Source organism: Narcine bancroftii, chromosome 5 (assembly GCF_036971445.1).
Source record: "Narcine bancroftii isolate sNarBan1 chromosome 5, sNarBan1.hap1, whole genome shotgun sequence".
Classification (NCBI taxonomy): domain Eukaryota; kingdom Metazoa; phylum Chordata; class Chondrichthyes; order Torpediniformes; family Narcinidae; genus Narcine; species Narcine bancroftii.
In genome coordinates, this window is record NC_091473.1 from 96,209,235 (window position 1) to 96,232,815 (window position 23,581).

The 23,581-nt window shown below is 40.4% G+C and overlaps 1 protein-coding gene across 1 annotated transcript in view; it reads right to left on the reverse strand.

Annotated features, from left to right (window-relative positions):
- zranb2 (zinc finger, RAN-binding domain containing 2) overlaps window positions 1-6,022 on the reverse strand; it is a 36,623-nt gene extending 30,601 nt beyond the window's left edge. The window contains exons 1-2 of the mRNA XM_069938454.1: window positions 5,722-6,022; window positions 230-282 (exon numbers count right to left, since the gene is read on the reverse strand). Of these exons, the coding sequence (XP_069794555.1) occupies window positions 230-282; window positions 5,722-5,792 (124 nt within the window). The 5' untranslated portion in view covers window positions 5,793-6,022. The remainder of the gene's footprint in view (window positions 1-229; window positions 283-5,721) is intronic.
- Between the last annotated feature and the right edge of the window lie 17,559 nt (window positions 6,023-23,581).

Consider the following 23,581-nt stretch of genomic DNA (forward strand, 5'->3'; position numbering starts at 1 on the left):
TGAATTGGCAAATAAAGAAAAAAGACATATCCAGACAGGAAAGCAAGTCAGAATAATACCTAGCTGGATGATTGACCCAGTCAATCAATATTTAAGTCTATCAAGTCAAAACTGCACATCTTCAGTTATGGAAATTTAAAAAAAATTCTGTAAACCCATCTAAACAGATATACAAAGCATAATGAGGGACAGGAGATATGCAATGTGGATAAAACTTTGCAACATTTACCTTTTCCACATCTGTTGCAGTTTGTTCTTCTTGCAAAATTAACATTTCCACATCTAAAACAAAATGTAAAAAGAGTGAACAAATAGCTGGGCTTTACACACAAAAAAAATTAAGCAGTAATACAAAAACAATATAGACATTTGTCTTTCAATAACATACTTCAATATATCTTAAATTTTGTAATTTAAAAACAATAAACATCTCAATCATCTTTGAATAAAGAATTTCAACCATACCTTAGTGCTATAATTTAAAAGTAATAAATATCTAAATTCTGGCTTAATCTAACTGATCTTGGAATTACACAAATAAAAAATAAAATTTAGGAACTTGGTATTGAACTTTAAAAGGGTCACAATGAAGAATGAGGCAACATTTTGAGTATGGAGGTCATTATAAAACTATGTATTGGAGGAAAAAAAGATGCAGCATTAGTATTACATGCAAAATACAAACTCAAGTCAAATGATTCTAATCAAAAGGTGAAATTAAAAAGTGATGGCCTTCTCAGCTATGATTATCCAGATAAAACATTTAATCTTAACCCACCTATGCCGCCCATTACTCATCCTAGAAATACAAACCAAAAAAAAATCCCCAAATATGTAAGAACACAAGAGGAGCAACAAGCCATCAGGCCTCAAGTGTGCCACACCATTTACTCCTCTTCTGCAATAGTTACTCAAAACTTCCCATTCCTTACATCTCAACCTTAAAAATGCCTGATGCCCTGTCCCCCACCATTCTCAAGGACATGGACCCTGTAGAACTCACGAGGGAATAAGATCACCCCTAGTTCTTCTAAACTAGAAGGAATACAAACCCAAAGTATTCAGTCTCTCTTGATAGAACCCTTTTAATCACAGGAATTAGCCTGGTGCATCTCCTTTGGAGTGCCTCCTATGTTACTACATTGAAACCTCATTAGAATGCGATCGATTCGTTAATCCGCGTAATTGCTTATAGCCCGGGTGCCTGTGGACCCCAAGCTTTGCAAATAAGTTGATTAAAATTCAGAATACCAATATTAAAAGAATGAGCTTGCTTTCTTTCATTGAAATTGTTAATTATAGATAGCGGATCCTTCGAAAACAAGTAACATTTGGGTTTGATTATCTGACATACATGCATCTGTTCCGTGACTGGGTTATAACGCAGTATGAAATCTTGGACCCTAACTACCGCATTCTAACGAGGTTTTACTGTATATCCTTTTCTCACGCAAGGGCACTCAAACATGCATACTAGTATATTCCAGGTGTAGCCTCACCAATACTCAACAATTCTAAAACCTCCCTATTCTTAATCTTCAACACCGTTGCACTAAAGGACAACACGCTGTTTACTTTCATAATTACTTACTGGACCTGTCTTCTAATTTTTCCATAACTGGAACACCTCGATCCCCCTGAACCTCACTCGTTCCATTCTGTTTAGATATTCAGTCTTCTGATTCCTCTCAAAGTGCATGACCTCACTTCTTCACACAAAATTCCATTTGCCAGATTTTTCCTCCCCACTCAAATTTATATCAGATTGCAGAATTAGAATGATCTCAACAAAACATGTATTTCTACTCATTTTTATATCAATCTTTGAAGTGTTATACTTCACTTCTTCCTCTAGGATATTAATGTAAATAGTAATTGACAACCAAAAAAGTGCCTGTGGTACTCCAGTAGCTATATCTCATCAGCCGAAAAATTTGCACTAATTTCAACTTCCCTTTGACAACCATTTTTCAATCCATGCAAACATACTTATCCAACACCTTGGGCTCTTAATTACTGCACCAGCCTCTTGTGGCACATTGTTACCATAAAGAATTGGAGAATTGGTCACATATGATCAACCTGACATAAAACTATACAGACTAGGTTTGATTCGATCCTATTTTCCAAAAAGATTGGTTATTTCTTCTGATTTTGACCTTGTACCTTGATAACAATGGATGTTAAAATAACAGGCCTATATTTCACTCTTTGAACAAGGGAGAAACATTGTCTTTTTTCCTAGCTCTGGAACCACCTTAGAATTTAGTGAGGTTTGAAGTTTCAACTCATGGGTCCACTATTGCTCCCACCTCATTCAAAAAAACTATTGGGAGCAAGCCAATGAATCCTGGTGATAAATTGACCTCGAGCCCCAGGAAATACTTTAATATTGCATCCCTTGTGTGATTTTAAAATTAGACTGCCTTTTAGTAATATTTGCCGTATTTCCTACAATGAAGATGCAAGCAAAAAAAAAAGATTTAACAAGTCAGCCATTTCGTTGTTTCCCATTATTACTTAGTTCTATAGAGGTCCTACACTTAACTGAGCCATCTTCTTTCTATTTATATCCACAGAAACCATCACAGTTTTGATATTACTCGCAATTATCTAAAAATTAACTTTCAACCAGAAGATTTCTTCTAATTGCTCACAACAAGATCTAAAGTAGCCTCTTCTTGTGCCTGTAACATACTGTTCCAAGCAGCAATCCATGATGCACTCCGCAAATTCTTCTTCAATTCCTCTGTAGATTAATATCATTCACGACAACTGGAGGAGGAGAGGGGGGGGGGGGTGAAACTGTAGATGACTCCCACCTTTATCATCTTTCCCACTATTTATAATTTCAATCCAAACCATTTCTATACTACTAGCTACTGTTTGAGTAGTCACAGCACAACATCCCCGAAACCTTCCTTGATTAACAATACCTCCTTTCCTTTTTGGAACAACGTATAACCAGTAATACTGAAGCCTTGGTTACCCTTGATCAACATAGTCAATGATCACACATATCTGCTGTCTGTGCTGTCAATTCATCCATCTTACTGCAAATACTATGCGCTTTAAAAACTAATTTTCTTTAAATTTTCTTATTTTAAGCATTTTTTTTTTAAAAAAAACTACAACTCCAGATTTACTACATCCAGATTAAACACTCAAGCCAGTCAGCTGCCTAACATCTGTGGAGAGGAAAAAAAAGTTGATTTTTAAGTCAATGACGAGAGATGGCAGGAAGAAAAAAAAACATTACAGCCTTTCCTTTGGTTGCAAGTGGTGAGAATTGGATGATTCAAGGCAAGGTAGGACAGTAATAAAACAAGAAATAAATGATGGGTTAGGGAGATGTTAATATTAGTCCAGCAGAACCAATATTCAAAATTGTTGGCCTCAACACTGGATCAAAATATTGGTAATAAGGAATAAAATATTGTTCAAGCATTTTTGGAATCAGGTCAGGATGTCAGCTTTTGGACAGTCACTCATTTTGCATTTGCTTTCCTAAAGCTAACTGACTGAAGAATTGAGTAGTTTCTATTTAATGACTTTAGCAAGACAAGTTAATGGGGAATTCAATGTTAATTTGATGCTTCAGGTGAATCAGGAGAAATATGCGACAATCCATTCAGGCTCCATGTTTAAAAAGTTGCACACTTAAAAAGAAAGTGATGAGTAATATGGATGGATAGATTCAGGGAAATACTTTCTGTATGGAATGGGTGAGAGGTTCATTATCAGATTAATATGGTGATACAAGCTCCAACTTGTTTAGAGGACAAAGAAGAATAAAATTCAGAGCCTATCATATGGTTAGTAGGAGGTTTAATTTCTTCACAATAAACTAATAAACAATAGTTGAGTTTACAAATTGTCAGTATCAAACTATAATCAGTTACAGAAATATACTATGAAATTCAGAACTACTTTCATGCCAGCTTTTGTTATTACATTCCAATGACAAGTTAAAAAAATTACCTTCAAAACACAACATTTTATTTAAGAATCCCAGTGACATTGTTGTCAGCAAGTGCAGGTGATGGGATTCTTCTCACATTGGAAAAACATTGTGCACTTCGCTATTTCACTGTACAAGGCAATTAGGCAAAAGAAAACTGGGCAATGTTTGAGACAGAATGCTGAAAAATAGGGAACGTAGCAGATAGGAACGAAAAATGTTATTTTGAAGAGTAGAATTCAAACCAGCTTCGTTGAAAGTAGGAGAGAGAACAATAAGTCTATTGGGATAGTGAAGGCTTGATTATGACAGTTGATCTGTTCAGACATACAAGTAAAAAACCTAAAGAATAAAGAGGGGAGAGAGAAAAAATAATAATGCTGGAACTGAGTTACACTGAGAAATCTGAACCTGCAAGTGCAATAAACTTGGAAAGCTCAACTATTTCTTTATCCATAGCAGCAACCTATTTTTGCAGAAAGCAAAGGGGTTAATGTTACAGGCTAGTTTTCCTTTATCACAGAGGTTCTCAATCTTTCTTTCCACTCACATACCACTATGCCATTGGTGCACTGATTAGTAAGGAATTGCTTAAGATGGTATGCAAATGGGAAGGGAAGGTTGCAAATCACTGCTCTAGACCCAACTGTTACTGAAATAGTTTGCTTGAAAAAATGTCATTGGCCCATTTCCTTTGGAGTTATGAAACGGTGCAATTAGGAATGATTAAAACTTTTTTTCTTTCCATCCACATACCACCATAAGCAATCCCTTACTCATCACAGAACTCCTAAGGCATAGGAATATTTAAAGAGGTATGCAAGTGAAAAGTTGAGAGCCACGACTTTATCAAAACTGGCTAGTGATGATATAAAATAATAAAGATGGTTTCAATAATTTCAGATGAAGGTCAACACAGAAGCCAGAATAGCATCTTTATTGGAGGGTTTGTTATATCCAGTTCCTGCTATCAGGCAGAAGGAATCACCAAGGTGAAAGACAGCTTGTGATGTTGGAAACTCAGGAAGCCCCCAGAATGCACGTTGAAGGGACTTTGATGACTGGAAGATAATTTCCGCAGGTCAATCACCCAAAATGTGACAACATCTTCCAGAAACTTGATTTGCAATAGTAAACTGGAATTTGGACGTGCCGACAATAACAAGCAACACAATCTAAGTTACTGTTAGCTCTTTTGGGGCGCTATTTATTCCAATTAATTGGTTAAAACAAAAAAGGAGTGAAGATATTTACTTTTCCTGCTCTCATTTGTAAAACGGAATAATGCCGCGTTATTCATTTCAGTAGGTTTTTGTACGAATTAGTGCAGCAACTCGAGTTTGCACAACAGCCGAGCTCAAATTTGAAGACGACACAAAAGTCCTGAATTAAAAAAAAAACCCACTGTCGAGGTAAATGCACCACTGCACTCGCAAAGAATCCTGGAAAATGTAAAGTGGAACCTAATAAAAGTGAGAATTGTCTTTAAACAGAGGGTGCCATCATCGTTATCACCCAATATTGCGTCAAATCCCCCCCCCCCCCCCCCCCCAATCTGCTGCCAAACGTTTGAGAGGGGATTCGCAGGGTGGACGGTTGGCGTCCAGTGACCACAGCGGACGGGCCCAGAATACAGGCCCAATTGGCGTGGGATACCACCCATCACTGAGCCTTGCCCGCACGCCCGTCCCCAAACCTCGCCTGCCCCCGGCTCATTTTCCAGACCAACCCATTACCCTTCCGCCCTTCGCATTCCTTACTTTTTATCGGGGCAGATCCAGTCGCCGTCGCTGACGCGAAAGCTCTTGGCCGACATCTTTTCCGCGTCCATTGAAGAGGCGGGGATCCGCGTGCAGCGGGCGACTTGGTCGAGGCTGAAGGAAACTTGTACCGGACGCACCGACCCCCAATGCCCAGCCTCCCGCCTCGCTAATGCTCCCGCAAGTTCATCGCTCTCCTCCTGAATGCGGGGTGTGATCTGGTTCCGCTGCCAATTTTCAGCGACTCCCAGTCAGCTCAGTGAAGAAGGACGTAATGTTGCCATCGCAAAGCTTCCCGGGATAGAGGAGGACCTCAGTTCCCGGCACTGGATTGGCTGAATCGCCCATAACGGGCTCCAGCAGTACCTTCAATAGGTGGCTAGCTCAGGTTGAAAGGTACAAAGTTTAAGAAATTCGAAGTTCACGTTCATCTGTTTAAAAAAATATATATGTGTGTAATTAGCAGTATGGCTTTTCTAAAGAATATACATTTGTTTTTCTGGTAGCTGATTTAAAAGAAAACACATGCTTTCTTTGTACATGTGAATTGTAGACAGGTGGCAAGTGTCGAGATGCAAAGGAATGATACAGATCAGAAGGCAATGCAGAAACATTGCAGGACTATTTTATAAACAAGTAAAATTGCTTCTCTGTTCAAGTGTGATCGGAGATGGACCATGAACGCCTGTGTTGTCAGTAAGATTTAATAAAAATGCTAATTTTATATGAATAAATCAGAAATTGGCTGTTGTGATAGTACAGATCTATCACCAGTGTATATAGTTACTGTATCTAGACTGTGCTTACAGCGATTGGCTGAGAGCTAAGCCATGCCTATTGTCTGGGCCTTAAAGGATTGTGTCATTCCGGACTGGTCGGCCACCTGTGAAGAGCTCCTGTCTTTTGCTAATAAAAGCCTTGGTTTGGATCAACAAGTCTTTGGTTCTTTCGACGAGCTCTACAGCTGTCTATTCCAATATCCACAAATGATGCCTATTTCTCTAATCATCACGTCGCATGTTATATATAGAGAATTTAGGTTAAAATGACTTAAGTTAAAATGTGATGATTAATCATAAAAAGGGAAGCCAGAACGGACAGGGAGCTTACTAGCAGCCAAGGACAAAAGGTTCAGCTGGATATGTTTTTTTAAAAACATATATTTTCATGGTCATAGTGAGAGACATGCAGGAGACAAAAGATTGATAAGAAGGGTGAGAAACAGAATTTAGTGTATGTAGAGTTCGCAGCGTACGTAACGAACGTGATAATTAAAAATGCAGTTATACTCAGAATGCTTTTGCAATACTAACCAATTAAAACAGTATTAATAAGAAGGGGAAGGGCAAACAATAAGGATATAAAAATCAATGCACTGTATGTATCGGGGCTTAACTGGTGAGAAGCCAGTTGAGTCCAACTCTGCAGACTTGTAAATAAAGCTTGTCGTGTCATCAGTTTTAAAGAGACTCATGTGTGAGAAGTTTTATTTCTGACAAATGGGGGCTCGTCCGGGATCTACACTCCGGCCGTGAGGGGAGGCGAGAAGAGGGACATCGGAGGTGGTGCACCCCGCTGAGTTCAGCGGCTCCTAGTCCCTTGCTCGTCGCTTCGGGCGGCTTGAGCGAGTGGTATCCGGACAAGGTGACACGACAAGACGGAGAGGAGAAGGGTGACGGTTCAATCCCCGGGAAGACACCGGTAAGTGACGACTTACGATTGTGGTGTGGGGATTGGGTAACAAGTGTAACGGGATACACCTGTTTGGATAAAAAAACCTAACGTAATAGATCAGGTATAGAGCTTTTGTAGTGGCGTGAGGACCCTGTCGTGGGACTCTAGGATAGACCCCAGGGAAACCTCGGCGGTAACCGAAGGAGGGACAGCACCTCCGACGAAGTGCCGAGAAGAGAGGGGTCAACCCCAGGGAAACCTCAGCGATAACCGAAGGAGGGACAGTACCTCCGACGAGGTGTCTGAGAAGAAGGGAGTAGGGTCCAGAACGAGAGGGTCCTCAGCAACGATAAACAGATCTAGGTGGGAAAATGGGAGGATCAAAATCTAAGGGCTCGTCTGAAAATTCAGGACAATTCCTGGGAGTTCCCCTTGACAGCCCTTTGGGGAGAATGTTTGAAAATTGGGATAGTAAAAGATATCGAAACAAAAACAAGAAAAAGATGGTTCAATATTGTCTCCTTTGCTCGAAACAACCTATTAAAGGATCCTCGGTCTGGTGGCCGAAATTTGGATCTGATGAGGATTGGGTTAGACAAGCATTAAACATATATGTAAATTCGAGACCAAAGCATATGCATTTTGTTGGGTTCCCTGGCCAGGATCCTTAACAAAATGTTTTAAATTGAGGGTAGCGGGAGAAAAGAAGTGGGAACCTCTGGACGACCTTCCCCCTCCTTATATTCCCCCGGTGCCTACTGCGCCCGAGGAAAGCTCATTACCGGAGGGGAAAGGTGATGAATCTGATTGCCCCGAAAGGGGCCGGGAAAAAAAGAATGAATTAAGGGAGTCGGACCCTAAACTTCCACCGGTAAACCGACCCTGGACAAGATCCCAGACTAGTCCAGGACCATCAAAGTTTTCAATAAGCCTAAATCCCCTGAGGGAAGTTCCTATGGGAGGACCGGGAGGGGGAACGGGATATGTGAATGTTCCCCTAACTAGTACAGAGGTGCGGGGATTTAAGAAAGAAATGAAAAAGTTATTGGAAGATCCTATAGGACTGGCTGAACAGCTCGACCAATTCCTGGGACCAAACACATATACGTGGGAAGAGATGCAGGCAATAATGGGGACATTATTCTCACCCCAGGAGAGGCAGATGATTCGACGGGCTGCCCTCCTCATGTGGGAATATGAACAACCTGGGGACCCCAGACCCCATGAACAAAAATATCCCTTAAATGAACCCAGGTGGGACAAATGAACACCCGAGGGATTGGCAAGTATGAGACAATATAGAGAGTGGACAATTAAAGGGATACGGGAGGCTGTGCCAAAGGGTCACAATTTTACCAAGGCATTTGGGAACCACCAGGGGAAAGACGAGTCCCCTACTGATTTTTTGGAGAGGGTGAGAAAGAATGTTCAACAGTATGCTGGCGCGGACCCTAGTACACCAATGGGTGAACAGCTTATTCGAATTGAATTTGTTTCCAAATCATGGCAGGACATTAGAAAGAAACTAGAAAAGGAGGAGGACTGGAGCGAAAAACCCCTAAGTGACCTGTTAAAAAAGGCGCAAAAAGTATATGTGCAGAGAGAAGAAGAAGATCAAAAGAGGGCGACAAAGGTTATGGTACAGACTATCCGACAGATGAATGCCGAATCCAGAGGGGAAAGAAAACAAAACCTTCCTCTAAACAATCCAAGATATCCAAGAGAGGGAAGACCCCGGAGGTTCGTTAAGTGCTATTACTGCAATGAGGAAGGACACTTTAAGAGGGAATGCCCCCGATACAAGAGGGAATTGCGTGCCCTCGAACTTATGGAAGAAGATTAGGGGGGTCAGGGGTTCCAAATGTTAGGGACCAAGTATAAGAGGGAACCCCTGGTAAAACTAAAAATTGGTCCCAAGGGAGAAGAGGTGGTGTTTATGGTGGACACAGGAGCGGAACGAAGTAGTGTAATAAATGTGCCAATCGGAACTGAGCTTGTAAAAAGTAATTTGACAATTTCTGGGATAGAAGGGGCTCCCAGAATGGTATCAATAATTCCCCAAGTAACAGTGAAACTGGAAGAAAGAGAAGGGGTACAAGACCTCTTGTTGTTACCGTCGGCTGGATTTAACCTCCTAGGAAGGGACTTACAGGCTCTCCTAGGTTTGGGTGCTCTCCCTGTGGACGGAGAAGTGCGAGTCCACCTCTGTGCTCTAAAGGAAGAGGATGAACGGCAGATTGACGAGAGAGTCTGGTATAAGGAGGGAAATCGAGGAGGTCTGGACATCCCACCTTTACATATCACATTAATACCAGGTCATCAGCCGGTAAGGAAACGTCAGTATCCTATTTCTTTGGAAGGGAGAAAAGGGCTACAGCCGATAATTGAGACTCTAATACGAGACGGACTATTAGAAGAATGCATGTCACCTTATAACACCCCTATATTCCCAGTGAAAAAGTCAGATGGATCCTATCGCCTAGTTCAGGATCTAAGAAGTTTGAATGCTATTGTTCAGACCCGCCACCCAGTGGTGCCTAATCCCTATACTATTATGAGTCGGATTCCCCCAGACCATGAGTGGTTTAGTGTTATCGACTTGAAGGATGCCTTCTGGACGTGTCCATTAGAAGAGGAAAGTAGAGATATGTTCGCGTTTGAATGGGAAAATCCATGGACAGGTAGACGGAGACAGCTTCGGTGGACTGTATTGCCCCAAGGGTTCACTGAATCTCTGAACCTGTTTGGACAAATGCTAGAACAAATCCTGGCGGACTATCCACAATCTGATGATTCCCAACTAATGCAGTATGTGGACGATTTACTATTATCAGGACCCAAGGAACAAGAAATGAGGGGAGATACAATTAGACTCTTGAATTATCTGGGGAAAAAGGGTCTACGGGTGTCCAGGAACAAGTTACAGTTCGTTGAGAGAACTGTGGTATATCTGGGACACCAGATAAGTAAAGGACAGAAACTGATTACCCCTGAACGGATTGCGGGAATCACTAGAATGCCGTTACCCCGTAATAAGAAGGAAATAAGACAATTCCTGGGACTCTTAGGTTACTGTAGGTTATGGATAGAGGACTACTCAGCTTTGGTGAAGTTTATGTATGAAAAGCTGACAAATGAAAATGAATATCCATTGAAATGGACCCAGGAGGAGGAGGGATGGTTTGAGGACTTGAAGCATCACCTGACACGAGCCCCAGTACTCACTCTGCCCTCTTTAAAACAGCCCTTCCAGCTATTTGTCACTCATAACCAAGGAACAGCTGTGGGAGTTTTAACACAGGAAAAAGGCAGTTAGCGACACCCAGTGGCTTTCCTTTCCAAAATGATGGACCCAGTGTCTCGCGGATGGCCGACGTGTATCCAGGGAGTAGCAGCTGCTGCTCTGTTGGTAGAGGAAGCACGTAAACTTACTTTTGGAGGAAAGATGACTGTGTACACCTCCCATTCTGTGAGTGTTTTATTAACACAAACTGCCCATCGATGGCTGACTGATTCTCGCATATTAAAGTATGAAACCATTTTAATGGTCGGAGAAGATCTACAGTTTGCAAAGATTAATAGCTGCAACCCAGCTCAGTTTTTATACGGCAGTGAAACAGAGAGAGAGGTGGAGCACGACTGTGTCGAGTTGACAGATCTTCAGACCAAGACCCGAGAAGACCTTTGCGATACTCCGCTGGGAGAAGGATATGAATTCTACATTGACGGCTCCGCCAGATGTGTTGACGGAATGAGAAGAAGTGGATATGCTATAATAGAAGGAAATACTTGGAAAGTAGTAGAATCCACGAGACTACCCGGAAGCTGGTCAGCACAATCCTGTGAATTATATGCCTTACAGAGAGCCCTCAGAATACTGGCAAAGAAAATTGGAACGATTTACACTGATTTACACGGGGTAGTGCATACCTTTGGTAAGATCTGGAAAGAGCGTGGTCTAATTACATCAAGAGGAAAGGAATTGGCACACGAACAGATGATTACTCTGACTTTAGAAGCCTTGACATTACCCCAGGAAATAGCAGTGGTCTACATACCAAGCCATCAGAGGGGAGATACCCCGACAGCAATTGGAAACAGACTGGCTGATGAAGAAGCCAAAAGGGCAGCCATGCAACAAGAAGTCCGTTTGCTGACCTTAATCCCAATAAGGCAAGGCATAAAGAAGGCTCCCATTTTCACTGCTAAGGAAGAAAAGGACATGGCTCAGCTGGGCGCAAGCCAGCTGCCTGATGGAACATGGAAGACACCAGATGGAAGAATGGTTCTAAATAAAGAAATAACTCGCAATATTTTAAAACACCTGCATCATCAGAGCCACTGGGGCACCCAAGCATTATGTGACACAGTGCTTCGAGAATATGTGTGTAAGGGAATCTACACCTTGGCCCAACAGGAGGTGCAGAATTGTCACCTATGCACAAAAATTAATAAGAAGGTAATGAGGACAGGGACCATGGGAGGTCAACCATTAGCCATACGCCCTTTTCAACGTATCCAGATCGACTTCACAGAGTTACCTCAAGTCCAAAGATGGAAATATCTGTTGGTGATAATAGATCACTTTACCCGATGGGTGGAAGCCTTCCCAACAGTAAATGCTACAGCCTCTACAGTAGCTCGCCTCCTCCTAGAGCAGATAATCCCCAGATATGGTATAATGGATTCTATAGACTCAGACAGGGGTCCACATTTTTCTTCAAAAATCCAGCAATTGATTTGTAATGCATTACAGGTCTCTTGGAAATTGCATACCCCTTGGCATCCACAAAGCTCAGGGAGGGTTGAACGTATGAATGGAACCCTAAAAATGCAATTGACAAAATTAATGGTGGAAACTAAAATGCCTTGGATAAAGTGTCTGCCCCTGGCTTTATTGAGAATTCGTACTGCCCCACGAAAAGATGTAGGGTTGTCCCCTTATGAAATGATGTTTGGACTTCCCTTCTGGAGTACAGTTGAGGGGTGTCCCACCTTGGGGGAAGGGGATATATTTGTTAGGAACTATTTACAGGCACTGTCACGCTCTCTTGCAGATTTACGAAAGAGAGGACTATTGGCACAAACACCGCCTCTAGACTTTTCTTTACACAAAGTGGAACCAGGAGATTGGATTCTCATCAAGACCTGGAAAACTGAAAAACTCCAGCCCCAGTGGGAAGGTCCATACCAAGTTCTCTTAACTACAGAGGCTGCAGCACGAACAAGAGAGAAGGGGTGGACGCACGCATCCAGATTTAAGGGACCTGTAGAGGCGCCTCAGGACCCTGATACGAACTCAGATTGGACTTGTGTTCCTGGAGAAAAACCTCTTACCTTGCGATTTCGCAGAAAGACTTGATTCACAATGTTATTGTTATGTTCTTTGATTTTTCTTAGTTTGCCTATGTCTTTATCAGGTGTGAAATGTAAGAAATGCAGAGACACAGTGGTCCTGTTTCAGGACCACATTTGGGGAAGAAAGGAGGGTAATTTTATTTCCCATACCTCAGTTCCTGAGAAATGCTGGGCAGAAAATACCACCCAACATCCATATACCCCTTGTGTGGAAAAAGAAGGAAATAATATGGGTCATTATATACAGATTCCTAATACCACTCCTTTCCCTCTTAACGGTTGGAAGGGTGACTCAGGCCCACCATGCCCTGATGGACTCTGGTTTTGCATACACCAGCGTACTGTTCCAATGAAAAGTTCCACTCCACACTCGAAAGTGCCTGCCCCTTTAAGACAGCCGGACTTAGTTCGAGTCCATCCAAATAACCATGAAAGTTTCGGTAATACAGTTGGGGGAGATAACCTTTTTGTAGATCTTGCAACTAAAATTGCAGGAACTTTTAATGTAACCAATTGTTGGGTCTGCGGGGGTCCACGGATGTCAGAGCAATGGCCTTGGTGGGGGGAGTCCCTCAATTCATTGACCATGATTTCCCGAATTTGGACAACTAACCGAACGAGATCAAGAGAAACTTGGTCTCTCTCTAACGTCCCCTCTGGTTTTTATTGTCTCTCACGAACCGGCAAATACCCAGTAGGAAAAAGTCCCTGCAAGGCTGTATGGATTCGCATTTCGCCTGGTATTTTCACTTGGTTTCCTAAACCCCTGACTTGGTTCTTATCCACTGTTTTTAAAACTAATTGCCTACCCCTGTCTAATAGCAGTATTCAGTTTTGGAATTGTACCAGTTCCACCATCACAGGACCATACCAATCAAACCCCGTTCTTAAAAGAGTTTGGGAAAGGGGGTATGGAGTATCCCCAAATGGATTATTCTGGGTATGTGGTAATAAAGCTTATACTCGTCTTCCCTCACAGTGGAGTGGAACTTGTTTCCTAGGAATAATCCGCCCAGAATTTTTCCTCCTACCCCACGATCACGGTCATAAATTAGGAGTGAAGGTTTTTGATACATTACACCGTCAGCCCCGCTCTAGCACGGTACATTTGGGACAATGGGGAGTTGATTGGCCTCCAGAACGCATAATTCAATATTATGGTCCCGCTACATGGGCTCAAGATGGATCCTGGGGTTATCGTACTCCTATTTATATGTTAAATCGTATTATTCGCTTGCAAGCAGTCCTTGAAATTGTTACAAATCAAACAGCTCTAGCCCTGCAATTACTTGCATCCCAGCAAGGTCAAATGCGCTCTGCTATATATCAGAACCGTCTGGCCCTAGACTATCTCCTAGCCACGGAAGGAGGTGTATGTGGAAAGCTTAATTTGACTAATTGCTGCTTACAGATTGATGATAATGGCCAAGCCATTCGAAAAATCGCTGATAATATTCGTACTTTGTCCCATGTACCTGTTCAAACCTGGCATCCTTTTGCAAAATTAAATTGGATGGACAAATGGTTTGGAGGAACCTGGTGGCGTACCTTATTGTGGATCATCGGAGGTATTTTATTCCTCCTACTTATTTTACCCTGTATTATTCCCTGTCTACGCAGCCTGGTAATTTCCATGGTCCAACAGGCTATGCAACCAGGGGGACTGGGAGACCCCGTTAGAATTTTACTTCAGCACGAGATTAATTTATCATGAAACATTTCTCTTCCCCGAGTTAAAATCCCCATTCATATATATATAATACACACATTTTAAAGAGAGAAAGGGGTGGATTGTTATATATAGAGAATTTAGGTTAAAATGACTTAAGTTAAAATGTGATGATTAATCATAAAAAGGGAAGCCAGAATGGACAGGGAGCTTACTAGCAGCCAAGGACAAAAGGTTCAGCTGGATATGTTTTTTTAAAAACATATATTTTCATGGTCATAGTGAGAGACATGCAGGAGACAAAAGATTGATAAGAAGGGTGAGAAACAGAATTTAGTGTATGTAGAGTTCGCAGCGTACGTAACGAACGTGATAATTAAAAATGCAGTTATACTCAGAATGCTTTTGCAATACTAACCAATTAAAACAGTATTAATAAGAAGGGGAAGGGCAAACAATAAGGGTATAAAAATCAATGCACTGTATGTATCGGGGCTTAACTGGTGAGAAGCCAGTAGAGTCCAACTCTGCAGACTTGTAAATAAAGCTTGTCGTGTCATCAGTTTTAAAGAGACTCATGTGTGAGAAGTTTTATTTCTGACATCGCAGGCCAGGAATGAAACATTAGTAAGAATTATGGTCATTATTGAGTGGAAAGGGAGGTGGGGAAATGAGGAGTGGTGGGAGAACTGGCTCAGGATTTTGTGATAAGTGGCTTGAAGTATGTTTGAATACTAACCAAATGAAAACAGAAAATGCGGTCACAACTCAGGTTAACACTTGTGGAGCGAGAAAAAGAGTTGACCTTTTTTTGGTTGATGATGTTTCATCAGTCTGAGATAAAGGTATAAAACCAGTACAGGTATGAATATTCAATGGGTTATAATGGATTTTCTCTTTTGTGGAAATTGCCTTCAATAGTAGTCAATCGGACTGAGCTTTACAAATTTTCAGTTTACGAATAGTTTCTCAGGAAGTTCTACCTTTGTAAAGCGGGGTATACCTGTATGTTTTAAATTGCAGAGAAGAGAGGGGTGGAGAGAACCAATGAATGTTTGTTTTGAACTTCCAGGAATTTTTGGAGGGTTATCCTATCAAGGCAAAGCAACCTCAGCCTACAATCAAATTCTACCATAACCAATTTGAAATACAACATTTGCAATTTTATGAGATACTTGGGTAGGATAAACCTTAATTAAACAACACATACAAATCGGAGTGGCTGCTCTTAATGTAGAAAAATATTAAGTCCAGATGGGTTTGAATTTATTTAATCTTTTTTGAATTAGAAGCAGATTAACAACAGAAAGCAGACAAGGATTTATGAAATGAAGCATTAAAAAAAAATACTGCAGATGATAAAAACACTGAAATAAAATACTAGAAGTGCAGGCGGCCAGATTGCATCCTTGGAGAGAGGACAGAGCTAATATTTCTTGTCAACAAGCTTTCATCAAATTAGTGAAGTTTCTGAAAAGTTTGAGAGGAATTTGAAAAAAAAAGTTCAAATGATTAGTGGTCAAACAGTGAGAACAAAGGAAACAGATCAGGGAGACCAGCCAAAGAATCAAAGATGATATGTTATGTTCATCCAGTCAGTGGTAATGTAGTATTTTTTGTTTGCTAGATAAATGTTTCAAAAAGGAATCAGATCATTACTTGAGGGGAAAATGCTAGGTTGTGGTGAAAGAATGAGAAACAAGATGGATTTGATTGTGCTTATAAAAGCTAGCACTGGTTCAAAGAATAGACCAACCTCCAAGATACTATAATGTTTTATGATTCTGGTTTTGAGACAACAGATTGATATATCCCAGTTGTAAGTTCACTACAAGTTAGTAACCAAATATTTTCCTGTTTATTTCCTATATTTCTAAGCTTGTAACATATTTTCTAACGATTACAATCTGTTAAAATGTTGTCATTCAAAGAGTTCAGGACATTACTTTGGTAGACAGTCAGACAGAAGGTAGCTGCCTCTCTGCTCCAGAGATGTAGATTTGATGCTGATCTCTGGTGCTGTCTGTATGGAGTTTGCATACCAGGAAGTGTGAAAAGTTAAAATCAGTTACTGTAAATTCAAATCTTTGTGGGCTATCCCTCGTAAACGAGGATGATGGCCTTTGTTCCGTTGATTCACAGAGCGAAGATGCCTGTGCATGTATTTGTTTAATGTGTACTTGATGTTGCACTCCAAATCAACAAACTAATTCCAATGACATGATAACCATGTCATTTGGAGCTGATGGATTTGTTACAACCTTCGTCCACCTTCACAGCAGTTGAGTTCAGAGTTACGTCGTTCACCTGTTCCACTGCTGAGGACTTGGTTGGATTGTTCTTTGTCAGGGACTTCACTCTCGACCTTACCACTATGGGAGACCCTACCAGGAGCATAGCTCCAGACAGCATTACTCTTGGCATCACAGAACCACACAAGCTTCTCCACCATGACAAGGTGACAATCCACGGAGAAGATTGTCCGAGTATATACATGACATCAACCATGAGATTCTTTTTCTTACAGGTCAGGCAGAATTACCACTTATTGGTAGCACAAAGAAAACTGTACACATTGTATATATGTAAACAAATAAACAAATGTAAACAACTGACTGTGCAATGCAGAGATGAAAAAAAAGCAAACAATTACGTGCAAAAGTAAGAGTCCTTAAATAAGTCCCTGATTAAGTTTGTTGTTGAAGAGTCTGATAATAGGGGGGGGGGGTAGCAGTTGTTCCTGAACTTGGCCATGCTAATCTTATGGCACCTATACCTCTTTCCTGATGGCAACAGTGAGAAGAGAGCATGTGCTGGGTGGTGTGGATCCTTGATGATTGCTGTTGCTTTCTGATGGCAGAATCCCTCATGGATGTTCTTGATGGTGGGAAGGGGTTTTCATGTGATGCCCTGGCTGTGTCCACTACTCTTTGCAGGGCTTTACACTCAGTGGTATTGGTGTGACTGTGATGTAGCTGGTCAGCACCCTTTCCACCACACATCTGTAGAAATTTGCCAGGGTTTTAGGAGTTGTACCAAACCTCTGCAAACTCCTGAGGAAGTAGAGGCACTGATGTACTTTCTTCACAATGCCATTAGTGTGTTGGCTCCAGAAAAGATCCTCCAAGAGAATGACTCCCAAGAACTTAAATTTGCTCACCTTTGATTCCCCTATGCTCACTGGATCACAGACATCTGGTTTTCCCTTCCTGAAGTCAACAATCAGCTCCTAGGTTTGGTGACATTGAGTGCAAGGTTATTGTTGATGCATCATTTGGCCAAGTTTTCAATCTCCCTTCTGTATGCTGACTCATCACCCCATTTCATACAAATCTCTATCGTGGAATTGTCATCAAATTTGTAGATGGTATTATTGTTGTACTGAGGGGCCACGCAGACATAGGTGTAAAGTGAGTAGAGCAGGGGGCTAAGAATGCAGCTCTCTGGCGTTCTGGTACTGATGGAGATTGTGGAGGAGATGTTCACTGATTGTGGTCTGGAGTTGAGGAAATCAAGGACCCAACAACACAGTGGGGTTTTGAGTCCTAGGTCTGATCAGTTTTGAGGGGATAATGATGTTAAATTCCAAACTGTAGTCGATAAAGAGCATCTTATTTTATGTATCTTTGCTGTCAAAGTGTTCCAGGGCTTTGTGTAGAGTCAGTGAGATGGCATCCACCGTAGACCCGTTGCTACGATAGGCAAATTGGAATAGATCCATGTTCTCGCGCAGACAGCAGCTGATATGCTTCAACATCAGCCTTTCAAAACACTGTTGATGTGAGTACCACTGGTAGATACTCATTTAGGCAGGTTACCACACTCTTCTTGGACACCAGTATGATTGACGTTTATTTGAAACAGGTGGGTACCATGCCCTCCTGGAGTGAGATTTTGAAGATATCCATGAATACATCGGTAAATTGGTCAGCATAGATTTTTAATATTTGGCCGGGTACTCCGTCCAAATCTAATGTCAGTGATTCAGAAAAGGGTTGAAGGTCATGAGGGAGAGAACAGGTTAGAGGGAAATAAATTAGAATTGGATTGGTAGGATAATTCTGAGAGCTGGCATAGTCATGATAGGTTGAATGACTTCATTCTGTGCTTTACGAAAATATGACAATGTGGAACAAACTCCTCAACAAACTCCTATAGCATACCTACAAAAGTGACTCATCTTCTCCACATTCTTTCACAAAAGCTGATGTTTATTTACACACCATGTGATTTTGTTTACAAGCATCCAATTAAATGTCTTATTTAAACATTTCCAGAGAATTCTTAAATAAATGACCCCACTGTGATTGAGCCTAAACTAATTGAAATCCGTTGATGAGTAATCCAATTTTCACAAGACTTATCAAGCTCCTTCCTATTGTTCCACATAATTAAAAGCTGAAAAAGCCATAAAGTGTACAGATGAAGTGCAGGAAGTTATTTGTAAAGAAATAAGATATGTAAATAGAGGGGTATTGCTGAATAAAATTAGGAATAAGGAAGGTGTGGCGTGATGGCGTAGGGTGAAGACGTGGAAAAACACCTCCAACTGGCAGAACTACTCAAAACCTGTTTTACAACTTTTAAAAAAAATTTCTGAAACTGTTAAAAATACTGATGAAGACTTTTACTCTGCAGTTATGAGGAAGATTAAAGCACAAATGGTGAAAAAAAAGCAGCAATTAAACAGCTTGGAAGTATGGAAGAAACTTGGCTTACCGGACAAATGGAGACTCCAGTGTCGATTTCAGCTCCACCCCGGCCCCAGTGATCATCTGTGAGTAAAACGCATACAGCGCTGGCACCTTGTGTGTCGCTACGCAAGATGGCGCCGGTGATCGACAGCGATCCTCCCCAGAACAAGAGGACTTACCAAGCTGCGGGGGGACCTGACCTCCACCAGCCTAGTGATTCTGGGGGGAGTGGGGGAGTTCGCACCCGCAATTGGACGTCCCCGATCTCCGAGACAATGGAGGAGGAGGAGGAAGAAGAGGAGATCGCTGGATTAGCTGAAGAGGAGGAACAACTTCTGGAGGAGGCAGAAAGTTTGTCTGAGGGTAAGCCTGAAAACAGAATGACTTTTAAGTTTAAATCAGATCCAGTATATACTCACCCTGCTTTGTCTGATATATCTAAATAAATGAAGAATTTGGCAATGCAAATGAGCCAGGGATTTGCAGTGGTCAAGGAGCAATTTAATGAGATGAAGGGTGCAATGTCATATATGAGGGGTGAAATATTCACTATAAAAATGGATGGAAACCAGTGTTTGAGAGCTGAGGACAAGGTCCAAGATAATTTTAAAAAGATCAAAGAGGCATTTCTTGATTGTAAAGATGAAGTGGAGCAATAAAAAAAAAGAATGGATCAGATATGTACTGACAATAATCACACCAGCAGTGTGAGTATAAGATAGCTTTAATAAACTAATATGTACACTAAGAGGTCTTATCTCTCTGCAAGACAAACCTGGAAGGCTAGCTCTGGACTGCTTTATATACAAGGTCACCGGGCTGACCCCTGGTGATCTAGTGGTGTAATTACATATCACCACAAGATAGAAGATTTGTTTACAGGTTTGGAGATTCAGAAGACAGATTTGTTGAAGAAGATTGATGTTCTGGAGAATCAGAGTTGGAGAAATAATGTTAAGATTGAGGGCCTTCTGGAAAATTTTGAAGGTTCAGATCCAGTTCTATTTTTTTGAAAATGGATTCCTGATGTCTTGGGAGCAAGCTCCTTTCCTGATGGCTTGGAACTAGATAGAGCTCATTGGGCGATTAGAAGGAAGCCGCTTCTGGGTCAAGCGCCACGATCGTTATCAGAATTGAGAGACGATTTTGAGACTTGCAGTATGTAATCAAGGCCCTTTGATTGTTAAGAATAACAGAGTATTTTTCTATGTTGATTTAAATCAAGCTGTTTTTAGACATTGTAAAGAATTTAATTCAACCAAAGCGGTTTTGTGGAAAAAAGGTTATAAGTTTGCTTTCCGTTATCCCGCTGTGTTAAAGGTTTTCTATGGGGATTATCAGACTCAGTTTTTTGGTAATGATAATGATGCTCTTACCTTTGCTAATTCCTTACCCGTTAATAAGCAGGGTCAAGATCAGTTTCCTCAACAATCTGTGGTGGTTTTGAGAGGGAAGAATGGGAAAAAAGAGGTGGAGATGCAACAGTTGATCAACATTGAGGATGATGAAAGCGGCTTGCCATACTTGATTTAATTGTATTATTTTTTGCTGTTTTTTCTGTTTGGGGAGGTGGTTCAACTGCCAATTCTTCCGAAGTCATCGGCCACTTTGTGGCACTGGCCACGTGTAATTGAGGGGTTTCTGCTCTTATATTGTTGTAGTTTTTTTATTTCTATGGGGGTTTTTCTGTTCTTTTCTTTTTTGAGGAGCTTTTTGTTTGTTATGAGCCGTGGGAGGTGCTTTGCCATGATGGGGGTAATATATAATTTGTTATGGCTAATTTAAATTTTGCTACTTTTAATGTTAACGGGCTTAATAACCTGATTAAAAGAAAAGGGGTATTAGCGTATATAAAAAAATCTGATAATTAATATTGCATTCTTGCAAGAGACTAATTTAACTGAAAAAGAACAGCAAAAGTTGAAAAAGAGATTGTGTTGGGCATGTTGTAGCATCCTCGTTTAATTCTAAAGCGAGGGATGTTGCTATTTTAATTAATAAAAAGTTATCCTTTACATTGGATTCAGTTTTTGAAGCTGTTGGTAGGTTGTTGATAGTTAATTGTTGAATTTTTTCAGAAGCTTGGACCTTAATGAATGTTTATGCTCCTAATATAGATGTGTGATAGTACAGACCTATCACCAATGTATATAGTTACAGTATCTAAAGTATGTAATGACTGTGCTTACAGCGATTGGCTGAGAGCTTAGCCACACCTACTGTCTGGGCCTTAAAGGGTTGTGTCCCTAGCCAGGTCGGATCATTCCAGACTGGTCGGCCACCTGTGAAGAGCTCCTGTCTTTTGCTAATAAAAGCCTTGGTTTGGATCAACGAGTCTTTGGTTCTTTCGACGAGCTCTACAAGATGATAAATGTTTTATGGCAGATGCCTTTTTGAATTTAAATCAGGCTTATGATAAAGTATTAGTTTGTGGTGATTTTAATTGTTGTTTGGATCCGTTGTTAGATAAATCTCCAAAATCGGTAGTTAAATCGAAGATGGCCAAACAGTTGATGATGGTAATGAAGGATTTGAATTTGGTAGAGATTTGAAGAAAGTTGAATTTGACTAAAATACTTCTTTTTATTCAGATATGATTCTTATTCTGAAATAGATTTATTTTTAGTATCAGTGCAATTGCAAGGAGTCTGAATATAAAAGTAGGATTTTGTCTGATCATTCTTTATTATTAATTACTTGTACTGGTTCTGAGAGGGTGTCGAATGTGTTTCAGTGGAGATTTAATACGTTGTTGAAAAATGCTGAGTTTATTTTGAGAGATCATATACAGTCTTTTTTGAAAATAAATGAGGGTTTGGTTAATAGTAAATTCATTTTGTGGGATGCATTGAAAGCTTACTTGAGGGGACAAATTATTAGTTATACAGATAGAATTTAAAAATAACAGCATTTGGTTGAGGTCAATGATTTAGAGAAAGAAATATAAAGTTTCGAAAAAGAGATGCGACGGAAATGAAAAAAGCTAATTGAACTAAATTGAAGTTACGATATAATACCCTACAAACTTATAAATTTGAAAAGTTATTACAGAGAACTAAACAATGTTATTATGAGTTAGGTGAACATGCCATAAAATATCGACGTGGCAAATGACGACTGAGCAGGTTTCCAAGACAATAAATGCTATCAGACGGAATGCGTTGATTACTTTTAAACCTCAGGAGATTAATGACACCTTTCATTTATTTTATGAGAAGTTGCATACTTCTGAAATATCGGAAGATGATGTTAAAATCAACACATTTTTGTCTGATTTAGCTTTAACGGCTCTAAAGGATGCAGAGGTTAAAGATTTAGATGCCTTTTTACAGTTGTGGAGGTTGGGAAAACACCAGGTGAGGATGGTTTTACTTCAGAATTTAATAAAAAAATTCAGGATTTGTTACTTCCTTTATTGATGGATGTTTTGAAACAGGCTACCAAGAGTGGTTATTTTCCAGATTCTTTCTCTAAATCACTGATTATGGCTATTCCTAAGAAGGATGGAGACCCATTAAAAGTGGGGTCTTATAGACCGATTTATTTTATTGAATATAGACTATAAGATTGTTGCTAAGGTTCTGGATAATAGATTGGCTAAATATTTACCAGATTTGATTCTTGTAGACTAAGCTGGTTTTATTAAAAACTGGTATTCTGTGGATAATATTATAAAGTTGATTTCTCTAATGTTTCTCGGGGGCAACCCGGCCAGCCTATGATAGTTGCTTTAGATGCTGAGAAGGCCTTTGATAGAGTGGAATGGGTTTTTTTGTTTAAAGTATTGGAAAAATTTGAATTAGGGCCACTTTTTATTGGCTGGGTGAAGGACTTATATAAGAATCCATTGGCTAGGGTGGTGACAAATGGGCAAGTATCTTATTCGTTTGTGCTATCTAGATCGACTAGAGAAGGGTCAGCTCTATTTGTGTTGGTTATTGAATCGTTGGTTCAAATGATTAGACAAGATGGTAATATTAAAGGTATTAAGGTGAATGCAGACGAGTATAAAATAAATTTATTTATTTGCAGATGACGTTTTGATATATCTAACTCAGCCTATGCAATCGTTGGGGAGCCTTCATACGAGACTGGAACAATATGGTGCATTGTCAGGTTATAAAGTTAATTGGGATGAGTGAAATAATGCCTTTAACAGCTGTAGATTACTCATCTTGTAAGCAGATTGCAACTTCCTCATTTTGAACAATATTACAAAGTGGCACAATTAAAATTTGTTAATAGAATGTTTGAAGTGGACAAATCTTTGGTTTGGGCCAAGATTGAAATGGCTCAGATTAATGAACAAAGAATGGAGCATTTTCTTTATAAATGGAATTCTCAGCTTCTGAAGAGGTATATTTATATATTTATAAAATAAACCCCTTTGTTGGGGTTGCACCAAACATAGCGACTGGTTGATTGTTATATGTATTGAACTTCTCACCTTTTTCTCTTTTTTTGG